General features: G+C 36.2%; 1 protein-coding gene across 1 annotated transcript; it reads right to left on the bottom strand.

Moving 5' to 3' along the window:
- Nucleotides 1-529: 529 nt before the first annotated feature.
- On the bottom strand, nt 530-12,977 carry LOC136807616 (uncharacterized). Its single transcript, XM_067064207.1, has 13 exons — nt 11,715-12,977; nt 11,132-11,229; nt 10,360-10,566; nt 9,680-9,875; nt 9,011-9,052; nt 8,316-8,414; nt 7,463-7,597; nt 6,809-6,979; nt 6,302-6,507; nt 4,424-4,550; nt 3,602-3,777; nt 2,233-2,353; nt 530-1,809 (listed from the first exon to the last, which is right to left on the bottom strand). Exons 1-13 carry the CDS (start codon nt 12,892-12,894, stop codon nt 1,601-1,603), a joined length of 2,967 nt encoding a protein of 988 aa, XP_066920308.1. The 5' UTR covers nt 12,895-12,977; the 3' UTR covers nt 530-1,600.

Raw genomic sequence — 12,977 nt, 5'->3', positions numbered from 1 at the left:
TCTCCATAATTTTTTGTTTATTTTCTGCAATGTCTGAATCGGCCGTCTTTACGATAATTGATACAAGATAATATCAGCTCGTATAAACTAATTTCACCAGACTGCGTTACGGATTTTCACAGCAATAGTTCTGATAATAAGATTTTCAAATCCCGTTTCAGTTATCATCGGACTAACCAAAATATTTCAAGGCTTATACGTGGGGGAGGGGGGCTTTGGATACATGAACACAGCTGACCCTCGCTAATTCGAAAGGGGGAATCTTTTTTGTTCGAATTATAGAGGGATTCGAATTATAGAAAGTTTAAAGCGTTTCTTCTTGACGGGAACAGAAGAAGAGTTCAAATCATAGAAAGATTCGAATAATAGAAGTTCGAATGAAAAGTTACTGCAATGCCTTCGTATAAGAAAATATGAAGCTTCGATGGCCAAAATATTGAGAACATTAAATATTTAGGACATTTTAAGGCTTTGCGGTCTCTAAAACACCCAATTTCTTAGAAAAAGGACAAATATACTCACAAAAGGGTTAAAATAAGAACAGGTTAAGAACATTCTTTGGCTTAAAACTCAAAAAGTTTAGATTAGAACACCCACAGGCTTCATTGATAATACCTAATAATATTTTATCCTCTATCCATTTTTTACAAAATCACTCCCTCTAAAATTTCGAGTACTACACGCAATATAAATAAATAGTAAAAAAAGGAATATAAAACTCTGAATATTTAAATCCAAATACTATTAAAAAATATACTAAAAATATTTTTACAAAATTTACTTAATCTATTAAAAATTAGTGAAATTTGGTTTGTTTTGTCTTTTGTCTTTGTCTTTCAGGATTTTGGGTTGTTAAAATTCATTGGTCATTTGATTGTTGTCATATGATGTGGGAAAAGTTTTAGTGTTTTCTGAAATTTGATTAGCTTGGGCTTTCTTTGAAACACAAGTATACGGGAAATTATTGGAGATGGAAATTTAAACTCGAACTCAGTTCACTAATCACTTCGGTGAATACTACCTTAAAAGAAGAAATTTTGGTGCAATTTGGCGGAATTTATTTTGGCGATTTAATAAATTTCTAAATTTGGCGTGAATTAATTTTGGCGAACGACCTATAAATGTAAATTTGGCAAATTTCACAATTCACCAAATTCGCCAAAATTTCTTTCCGCCAAAATTTCTTTCCCTTGAGGTAATATTGGAATTGGCATCGTGCTCAGATATCTTATACAAAACCACCACTCCACCTAGTGGAACTTTCACAAGCCGACGAAGTAAAAGCAAAACCGCACACCATCTTTACAAAAGAGTAAAAGACAGTGGATCGACAATTTATTCAATCAAATCAAACAACTAGTATATCAGTGTAAGCGGGGAAGACGAGAGAATTTCCTGAATCAAACAAATTACTGGCACCAAACTGTGAGTTGTTTCGGCCCCGTCTGCCCCATCTAGTAGTGCTTCGCCGTTAAACATCACTCATATTGACCAAATAAATTCAATTATCCAATGAGAGGCCTTGTGATATCTACTTACAACCTAGCTCGCAAAAAAACATTGAAAATTTACATAACTATCAAACAAGACCATTTTCAAGCTAGGGAAAATGTATCTTTTCATCACATTGTATTGCCTGTGGTGTCTCATACCGTACCCAACTATCAGGTCCCAGCCAAAAAGCATTTTCACATTTCTCATCAATAGCAAACATTCTTGGTCCAGTGTATTGTGTCCCTCCTGAAGTCTTTCTGTAAGCAAAGCTATCTCCATACGCACACCGGTAGAATCCAAGATAATATCTGGCTTCTATAAGAAATAAGAATTTAGAATTTATTGAAGTTCACTGTGAAATTTGAAAGCGAGTTCAAAAAAATCCAAGCAACTATTTTGTTCAAAATGTGGGTTTTGCTAAAACTTTATTGTTCATTATTGGGGTTCAACGAGTCAGAAATCTTAGCGGTTTAAAGAAAGGGAATGTAAAGGCCGGTCTCCACTTTCGAGCGACATGAGCGAAAAAAACTTTGTAAGGTCATTGGTCGGTTGAAAAATGAAGCAATACCATTATGGTCAAAATTGACGTATCGGATGAAAAAAGTAGAACTTCCTTCAACTTTTTTTTGTTCGCGCGAAACTCTTTTATGACGTAATCTTTTTTTCTGGCAAAAAAGGTCAAGAAAAAAACTGTCGCCCATTTCGCGCGAAAGTTGAGACCGGCCTTAAAAAACTTACCGCCAACATCAACTCCATCAACGATTCCGCTGATGGGTTCTTGAAAAGAATCTTCTTCTGATAATTCAATTTTACGGAGGATGTCTTTAAATTCGAATCTTATTCCGTGAGCTGTTATCCTCTGAAATTTATTATTTTGTTAATACATGATACTCATGACGTAATGTTTTCTACGGAAAAACCCCGGTTTTTGCCAGTAGTAGCAAATTTTATACAATTTTTGTCTAGTTTAAATTTACCACTGCATGGTAAAACTGGGGTCTTTCCGTAGAAAACATTACGTCATGAATATCATGAATACGAGCGTGTATTTTTTCTTTATCATCAAGAGTCATAACAAAACATTATGATGTCCTAAATATACCACCTTCTCACAGACCCAGTGGGATTTTAGCAGCCAGTGGGGATAAATAGCGGACCAAACCTCGATGGGGATTGATATTCCTATGTGTTCTTATGGCTGGGGATTTGAATTCCATTGTTTTCTGACCAGAGAATTCAGTAGGGATGGAAAAAATAGCACAATAATTTGCAGTGAGAATTTGCTTATCTGATTATTTTCAGTGGGGACAAAAATTATAGTGTTATCGTAAGTGGAACGATATTTTTGCCATTACTTCCAGTGGGAAGGGTTCTCAGTGGGTAAGTGAGAAGGGGGTGTCTAAATTAGTCTTTCTAAAGACCAAACTTTGGCTTAGATTAATCTAAGTCCTCAGAAACTCAAAGAATGGTAAGCTTCACGCACCAGAGTTAAATCCAAAAGGAAACAAAAGCATGGCTTTATAAGGAGATGGAGGCAGTCAAAATTATATTTGGCGAGATGAAAGCTTCGAGCAGTTTCTGATATACAGTTGCTTTTGAAATTTACAGCCCTTCTCAAAAATACACAACAGCCACCATACCAGCCACCATGGTCCGCAGGACCTGATTCTCAAAATTAAGAAAGAAAATCTACAAAATATTCTTAGAATAAACTGTAACCCTACGCCCTATCAACGGATTTTTTTTTCTGTCAACAGACGAAGACCTACGTCGGCGGCCGAAGACCTACAGATATAATTTTCGGCCAGTCTCTAACGGCTGAAGACCTGTAAGACGGCCTCCGGAAAATCGAAAGTAAAAGTTTTAAAGATATTCAACCGCTGGCATAGTTCTTCGTTCGTCGACGGGAAAAGAATTCACATCAACCCAACCCAGCTAAGACTATGTTCGCACGTAGCGGTTCCATTTCGCTCCGAAACGAATTCAAGTCAAGTCATTCTATTGGTTAAAAATGACGTAAAATTTGAATTCGACCAATGAAATGGCTTCATTTCGTTTCGGATTGAAAGGGAAACGTAGCGTGTGAGCGTGGTCTAAGACTTCTTACCACAGTTTGGTCCTTTTTTGATTTATACCGGATAATGCGAGCACGTTGTAAAGGCTTCGTATGGCCCTGTTTACATTTCCAATGGCGATAAGCTGTTCCAGGGTAATAAAGCTGCCAAAAAAGGATACACAGCAAAGCAAGAAGAAGTATAAAGACAGCACAACAACCATAATGAACTAGAAAAGAAAATGATTATGGAAATTTAGCTGAATCATTTTTTTAAGGTATTTTGTTTTGAGACTCATCGTCCATACACAATCTTTAAAATAAATAGCTGACTTGATGCCCAGCTGATACATTACGTTAATTGAGCGTTCTTCTAACGTTATTATATAGACGTTGAAAAAACGTTATGTACCAGTGGTACCAGTTGAGTGTAGAAAAACAGAATCATTAACTACATTCATGGTCGTTATATTTGAGAAAAAAAGGGAAATTCATCGGGAAGTTTTGAAACCATAATCGATTTGTAAGTACTCTAAAGTAGGTTGGAAGGGTAGAGTTTTATCCCTGAGTTTTAACATGAGAATTAAGACTTAGGACCTTAGGATCTGAGGATCCAAAAGTTCAAAAATGGTCCAAATAGGCTAATAATATAGCCTGGAGGTCTATAAACCTGACATATCCGATTAAATTTAAGAGATGGCCCAAAATCGACTTTTTCGCCCGAACTCCAAATTTCAAAAAACGAGGAACTAAGCTTAACTCTCAATAAATTTCGACCATGATTGTACATATGGTTAAAAGAACGACAAATTACGCATGCGTGTTATAATGCAGGATTCTTTAGAGGAACAGAAAGATATCATGAATATTGCTCACATCTTCGTCTACGTTTCATTGATTTTTTGGTATTCTTGATTTGATCATCCACAAATCTAAATTTGGAGTCCACCAGATGGTGTGAAGCTTGCTGAAGGATTGAAACACCTGCCTCAACCAAACCAACCTGAGAAAAAATTAAACATTTTTTCATTATAAATGTGATGTTGGTATTGAGACCAAGGATTTATTATACACTGGATATACAAGTAACAGATTTTTGCCGATTTCTCGTGTACTAGCTATGTCCGCAGTAATGTATTATTGTTCACTCTCATTCCCTCATTAAATGATTTTTCGAAGCATTTTTATTGCATTTCTTATCAAAAATCACTCATCCAATTCCCAAAAGAGACTTAAAACTTTCCTGTGAGAGTCAGATTCTTCCACTTAATTGCTAATCATAAGTCGTTATGACGTTTCAAGCTTTGAGAAAGATGCAAAAGACGTGTTGTGTATAAGAAATTGAATGTTGACACCGGAAATTTTCAAACTTTAACCTAAAAAAAACCACCTTGCCACCACGTGCCTCCAAAGGATTTCCATAACACAGTGGAACCAAGACACTCATATCTTTTGTATATTAATTTCAGCTGTTCTGGGGACAGTCTTGGAAAGATATTTCCAATTGAAAATTTTGTGTCATTATAAGCGTTTTGTCTGAATTTCTTGTCTAATGATGTTTTTCTCACATTAGATTTCACAAATCTATCCAGCTCGAAATGCTATCCTTACTTTCAAACTTTTTTTTCTCCAAATGTACAAAAAGAAAGAGCTAGAGAACTTTTTAAAAAAAAGACTGATAAACATTTTCAAAAATCAGACATCTTCGAGCCGCTATGACAGTTGTCCTTTGCGGACAAAGCTAGAACATCCATTGTTTTTCTGAAACAATGAAAATACAATGAGCGCTCTCCATCGTTTCATGAGTCGTTTATCCAGTGTATAATAAATCTTTGTTGAGACGTTACTCTCCTCTTTTTAGAGAGTCTTTGCCCAAAGCATTTCTTCAAAGATGATAGGAACAAAATTTTTCATCACATGCACATTTCTTTATAGGAACAAACTATATACTCTCGGGTACCTAATAGCCGGGGGGGTTGGAATAAGCAGGGGGGTTGGAAAAAATCTCGAAATTTAATAAGCGGGGGGGTTGGAATAAAAATGTCCTGGGTGGAAAATGTTTGAAAAAGAGGCTAATACAGCAGAATTAAGACAAAAAAGGGAAATTTCAAAAACATTTTCCCAAAAATTAATAAGCGGGGGGGTTGGAATAAGAATGTCCTGGGTGGAAAATTTTCGAAAAATTAATTAGCGGGGGGGGGACGGCTATTAGGTACCCGAGAGTAAGAACATAAGGCTTCGATGGCCAAAATGTTAAGAACAAGTTAAGAACATTTTAAGGCTTTGCAGACCCTAAAACACTTATTTTCTTAGAAAAATCGATAAAATACTCACAAAATGGTAAAAATAAAGAAAATCTTAAGAACTCAAAACTCGCAGTTTAGCTTTCTGTGATATTAAGGTGTGGAGACAAACTGTAAAAAAATTATCGTGCATGTCTCAATCACATTGATATCCAAAGATGGAAAGGAAATATTTTCGATGGATATTAATCGAACCCACACGAGGAACACAGAATTACACAGGATGACAGGAATACTATTGTAGGTTCGTTGTATAGGTTCGAGTTAAAGAGACTTCTAAATCGACCCAGTGATATTCATATTGGGAGTTTATCGTGGCTTGGATCACGAGATTTACGTTTGGCTACGTTTCAAAAGATTCTTCTCCCATCATCGGGCAATGTGGAGGATGTTTTCCCCACTATTTGTACGAAAACCTGATTACCCACAATTATTGTATGACCATACTTACAGAATTTTCATCGGAAGTTTTCCGTGATCCAAACGTGACACCAATGACGCTAACTTCTTTTTGTTCGCTCGCTTCTAAGTGATAACCACTAATTGCTAGTCCAGGGCGGTTTGGGGCGGCATAAAGTGTTTCATTGGGTCGTACAGATCCTTTGACTTTAACAGGTACTATTCCCATCATACATAAAACTATGGACCGTTTTGAAGCTAAAAGTTGAAACAACGTTGTGTGTCAGCTGGACTGTGAAGCAGATTATATATTCACAATAGGAAATTCAAATTTAGCGCTGTAATCAATTATTAAAGTTAAAACAAGTTTAGGAACTTTTTCTAAGAAAGTGTGACTGACTGGTGAAAGAAAAACAGCATTTGATTGACTGTTTTTTCAACTGTCATTAACATTTGACGCTGGGAAATTCAATAAAGTAGCTAAACCATGCTATTCATTTCACCATCAGTGTATAAAAGATCAAATCATTTAGGCTCCAGGCTACGTTAGAATACGTACGATCTTTCTTGTTGGCAGCAATATAATGACTTTCAGTAACAACCCCTTTAAGAACGGCTTTCTTTGCAGTTTCATTGGTCAATTTTACAGCTCGCAGTTGCTGTTCGTTGCACTCTTCAAAGTTATCTGCATTGATGGAGCTGTCTCTTGGTACAAGACCCACCACTTCTCCTGAAAAAGTAAAAAATTCAGATGGAAGTATATGAGCTTAAGCATATCAAGTCTTTATGAAATGACTTAATATTATAAAGTCAATCTCAAAACAGCTTTGATCTAAAAATCTTTTTTGTAGCACCTTTCTACCAAAAGTAGCAAAAATTTATTTTTCATTTTTTTTTCATTTTCTTGGACGAATTTTCAAAAACTGATAAGTGTGTGGAGAATATGAGCACACTTAATATCTTTCCAACGGTACCAAACTTTTTAGTATACAGCAACTGGTTGAAATGCTATGACCAAAAACAAAAACACTGCACACCTTTTTGGCATCTACTTTTCAAAATTTCGAAGCATTGCTCTTAAATTGTTCGTACTTTTTGACGATTTTGAGCCTCGCTGTTCTTATAAAACGTAAATTATATCCAAAAAGATTGTTTAGAAATTTCGTAATTTTTATTTCACTTTAATATGTGCGCATGCGTATTTAAAATTTACCTTCCTCGAAGTCCTCTTCGTCATCACCCAATTCAAAATGGTAGCCGATATCAGCCTTTCCATCAACATTAAGGCTTCCTTTGACGTGTAGATTTTGTGCTTCCAAATCTTGGACAATTAATTTGGCGAAATTAGCTAATTTAAAGGAAAGGTTTAAATAATGACAAAACAAACCAGTATATTGATATGAATTTGGTCAGGGTACCTTTTTTCTACATTCCTAGCTGGCGCACAATGTTGTTTCAACGTTCATCTAACGTTAAATGGACGTTGTGAGCGTTAGATAAACGTTGAAACAACGCTGTGTGCCAGCTGGGTTTGCAAGTCCAAAGTAAAATCTAAGAAAATCTAAGAAGAGTCAAAGATTCGCAAAGTAGAAGGTAGAGAATAATTACAATCAACCCTCCCTAAGACCATGCTGGCACGTAGAGGCTCCGTTTCGCTCCGAAACGAAATGAAGCCATTCTTAGTGGTTAGATGTGAAGTAAAACTATAATTCAACCAATAGAATAGTTTCATTTCATTTTGGAGGGAGCAGAATCGTAGCGTGTGAACATGGTCTAATGCTGACCTCTTTTATAATTCTTTTGTGTAATCTGAAATAAGATATTTTAAAAAGAATTCTTTGGTTCCTTTAACCCTATGGGCACGCACCGTCTTATGGACATTCAATGGACGACTTTAAGACCTTTGGACGTCCTAGAAACGTACATTAGACGTCCAAAAGACGTTTGTGCCCATTGGGAAGATGGAAAAAGAAGAAGCCAACTGTGTAGACAAAACATCTCATCTTTATACTTTTCAGCTTTTTTTTTGAAATTACCAAAATCAAATCAATCATTATAATACTTACCAGTTTTTTCGTTCCCTATGTGGTCATTTGGCTCCTCATCTGGGAGCCTTTCGTAATGGTGTGAGTTATCGAATTCATGCTGATTTGGTATACATTGACCTATAATGTTATAAATTACATAACAAATATCACAATCAAGCTTTGTGTCAGAAAAAAAAACCCAGCCAAGACGTCATTACAATTTAAACTGAAAATCCGAGCAGATTATTCAGGGGGTCTAAGGGTGAAAAGTTATAAAGTTATAATAAACCTTAGGAATAAAAATACTGATTTTAGTTCGTCCACTTTAACGTACGAAGAGAGAATTTTTCCAAGGGTTTTTTTGTAACTCTTGCCATTTTGCCATTTTCTATAGGGGGTATCCACACATTTTCAAAAATCTCTATTGGATAAAAAAAGTCCATACCCTGCGTGGATGGAATTTTTATGTATGTGTGTTTTTCAACGACGGAGACTGTAAGGTTCTAGTAATTTGGATACATCCTGACTGACTGAGGACAACAGTAAATTAGCACTTTTACCATCCTAGATATAGCAGGTCAAATCGCTTCAGTCACTCAACCGCCCCCATAAGTGCAAAATATGTAGCCTCGCTGTTTATTGAAGCCTAGCCCATCAATCAGAATGTCAGAATGTATCTTATTTTCTACCAGTTCACAATTGGATCGTTTGAAGTAGAAATTAATTCAGTTTACCTATTGGTTCATTTACTTTTCTTTTCTTGGTTTTTGGTTTTTCTAAAAAAAATCGATGAAAAGACTGTCAAAAGTCGAATTGTTGCATAGTTTTCCTCCATTTGTTGATTGAAGTTCTCATTTATCCAGCTGGTGCAAACACTTGTTTTGACGTTTATTTCGTGTTCACAACGTCCATATAACGTTAGATGAACGTTGAAACAACGTTGTGTGCAAGCTGGGATACGCATTGAGCTGACGGTTGCGATATCTTGACTTTCACAAAAAACATTGCCTCTTCAAACATTTCCGAAAAAGATGTCCAAAATAAGACAGATGTAGAACGATAAACTCGGTAACAATACATTGATTCGTCATCTGGATCAGGCTATCACTGTGCCTCTCTAACATTCTGCCGATCGGTAGTGCGCGACTTGCACTGCAATGGACTCTATTTGACTATCAGGGTTTGACTCTAAGGTCCCGAATTTCCAGGGGAGAGAGTGTAGGATATTGTACCTCTAAAAACCTCATGATGAGGTATTCATACCAATTCAGATTTTGATTGCTGAAAATATTATCAAAAATTAGGAGATCCTAATAAAAACGGGGAAAATTAATAACCTGGGGGAGACGTTTATTTGGGACCTTAGAGGAGAGAGGCATGCTGATAGACTAGCTCCACATTACCTGCATTTTTCTTTGCTTTTTCGGAACCAAAGAGAGTAAAAGAGTTGGTTTCTTTGATAGTTGGCTTCTCAAAACAATTGTAGTGTACTTCAATGGAAAAGTGAAACTTTTTTGAATCTTTTTTTCGAGATGTTGTAAGCTCATAGATTTGGTCTTCAGGTTCGACCAAGTTATTTAAATCAAAAGTCAGCTTTATCTGAAAATATAACAGTAATATGATTCTTAAATAGTAGAGAGTCAAACCTTTAGGATCCATCGCATCTTTTGTGGGACGCAACGGCATGTGATTGGTTCGAAAGTAGATAGGATTTCAAAACCTTTTTGGGAGGGGGCCTGCGTGCAAATTTGACCTGGCAAAGTTTTTTATGACCAAAAAACTGACATTATAGCCCACGAAATGAGTAAAAATTTGAAGATTTTTCAAAGTCGAATTAAACGAAAATGATTAATTCCACCGAATAAGGTATTAAATTCTGAGCAAATTATATCAAATTATTAAGGGGGGGGAGTGCCTATTAAGCATGAACAATTTTAAATTTCTACTTTTAGGCTATAGCACTACATATAGCATCAAGCTTAAGATAATTTTAGATGTTCTTATAAAAAGCGTGCATGCTTGTACAAAAGATAATAAATGAATAAAAAAAATATTAGAAAACCTAATGAAATAAAATATATACCTTATTATGTTCAACCTTTTTCATCCGGTCTGTTCGCTCAATATAAATTTGAGCTTTCTTACTTCTTTTGTTATTGTGTACAAAAACTTTAATTTCTGTCACCCAATCCAATTCATGAGGAGGCCCATCAAAGACGAGATTTAGGACAACGTTTTCTGCTTTGGGCTTTTGACGGGAGTCTATGTTCTTGTCAACTGTTTTTCGTACCTAAAAAAAAGCATTTGTAAAAAAATTAGTAAACCGAATTTTTTTTCAATTTTAGGGCCCTTACCGAGACTTTTTTCCTAAAATTTAGCCCCGGGGGGGGGGGGGGGTACTAGGGCAAGATGGGTTACGGGGATGCTCCGCTGGTCAGGGTACCTTTTTGAACCTCCACGAGTCCCAGGTAGGGTCGCAAAAACACCAAAATAGAAAAATCAGTCCCTCGTAGGGTGCCTATTTTTGGAAAATTTGGGGAAAAAGTCGAAAATTTGAGAAATTTTTGGAAATTCAGTCCCACTCAGGGTCATTTTTTCGCAAATTTTGAGTCCCACGTAGGGTCCATTTTTCGAACCTCAGCGGAGCACCCCCGTCGGTCGACAAGGGTAGTACCCCCCCCCCCCGGGAATTTAGCCTTTTTATTTAAGGATAAATATTAGAGTTTTTGATTTTTTCGTATCCCTAAAGGCGAAATGAAATTAGATGTTGTGATTTTTACGACCCTTAGAAGGACTTTGAAGGTCCAAAAATAAATTTGCATTAATAAGCCCTCTTTAGATCTGCCAATGTTTACCTGAGACTTAACAGGACTTCTAGGGAAGACATCTTCTTCAATAGTAAAGTCCGGAGGTTTTGAAGGTGAAAGGTGATTGGTCTGTTCTGGTGATGTTTCTAAATACAAATTCAAAAGCTTTTACACGTTTTTTTAGAAGAATAAACTATATAAGAACATAAGACTTCAATGGCCGAAATGCTAAGAACATGTTAAGAACATTTTTATTCTGGGAGGCTCTTGGGCAAAATTGGGTATGGGGACGTGCCACTAGTCAATGTCTCATTTTAGGCCCTTACGTAAGATTTCTAGCAAGGTTCCAAATTTACTAATTTCCAAGAAATGTATCTGACAGGTTTGACTTTTAGCTATTTTGGACAATTTTCTGGGTGGAATAAGAAAATATTTCAATTTTTCGTCTTCTTGGTCACTTTCACCACTTTTCCGGGTGGAAAGACCGGGTCCGAAATATACTCAAATCTAACAGGGTCCACTTTTCAAACTCCAGCGTCATGTCCCCATCGGATGTCAAGGTCAGTGCCCCCAGCCCTCTCAGGGCTAGATTATGGAACATTTGTATTGAAATTCCATGTTTTGTTCTTACTTTCTGATTCGTCGCTGGTTTCCATATCCAAAATATCCAAAATATCTTCAAAGCCTGGACTGGAGTTTTGAGAAGAGATATTATCCTTGTATTGGATAATTTGTTGGGAAGAATAGTTTGAATTTTCAGTATTAGGCAAGTTCTGCATATTGGGATTATCAATCTGGTGGCTCGTTTGATGGGAAAAACAGTTTAAATTTTCAGTATTAGTCGAGTTCTGCATATCGGTATTATCAATCTGGTGGCTCGTTTGTTGGGAAAAATAGTTTGAATTTTCAGTATTAGTCGAGTTCTGCATATCGGTATTATCAATCTGGTGGCTCGTTTGTTGGGAAAAATAGTTTGAATTTTCAGTATTAGTCGAGTTCTGCATATTGGGATTATCAATCTGGTGGCTCGTTTGTTGGGAAAAATAGTTTGAATTTTCAGTATTAGTCGAGTTCTGCATATCGGTATTATCAATCTGGTGGCTCGTTTGTTGGGAAGAATAGTTTAAATTTTCAGTATTAGTCGAGTTCTGCATATTGGGATTATCAATCTGGTGGCTCGTTTGTTGGGAAAAATAGTTTGAATTTTCAGTATTAGTCGAGTTCTGCATATCGGTATTATCAATCTGGTGGTTCGTTTGATGGGAAAAATAGTTTAAATTTTCAGTATTAGTCGAGTTCTGCATATCGGGATTATTAAAATTGTTGAATGAGTTTTGTTGTGTGTTTGATTGGTGATTTGCATTACCACTGATGCCAAATGTTTGTGCAATGAATTGTGGGTCGATGAATTGCGGGTCTAATGAGTTTATTTGGTTGTATTCGTTACTAGTACCGTAATTATCTTGCTGCATATTTGACTGTATAGTGTAGTCTTGTTGTTGCTGTTGTTGTTGTTGCTCTTGTTGGTTGGAAAATACATTTCCATTAAAGTCAAAGTTATGTATGCAATTCTGATATCCGTTATCCAGTGGTGCGTTTGTAAAAGGTTGACCATTTCCAATTTCGTAGTTTTGTCTATTCGCCTGTGTGACACAATTTTGGTGTTGCGGTGTAGATTGATATTGTTCGGTTTCGAAGTCACTCACATTAGGCTGATTCAAGTGGTTCGAACTGAATGTTGGTTTGAACATACCAGTGTTTGTTGGTACCTGTGCATTTAAATGCCCACCATGTGAGTTCTCTGGCATCATTGCTGCTAAGGTCAACACAAGTCAACAATTTCATCCAATTTTTTTTTCTTTTTTTGACTTTTCCTTCTAGTTTTATTTTTCAT

This window comes from Clytia hemisphaerica, unplaced genomic scaffold (assembly GCF_902728285.1).
Source record: "Clytia hemisphaerica strain Z4C2 unplaced genomic scaffold, Clytia hemisphaerica genome assembly, whole genome shotgun sequence".
Lineage (NCBI taxonomy): Eukaryota > Metazoa > Cnidaria > Hydrozoa > Leptothecata > Clytiidae > Clytia > Clytia hemisphaerica.
The sequence above is the reverse complement of the archived record's forward strand: the minus strand, read 5'-3'. Positions and strand labels throughout refer to the sequence as shown.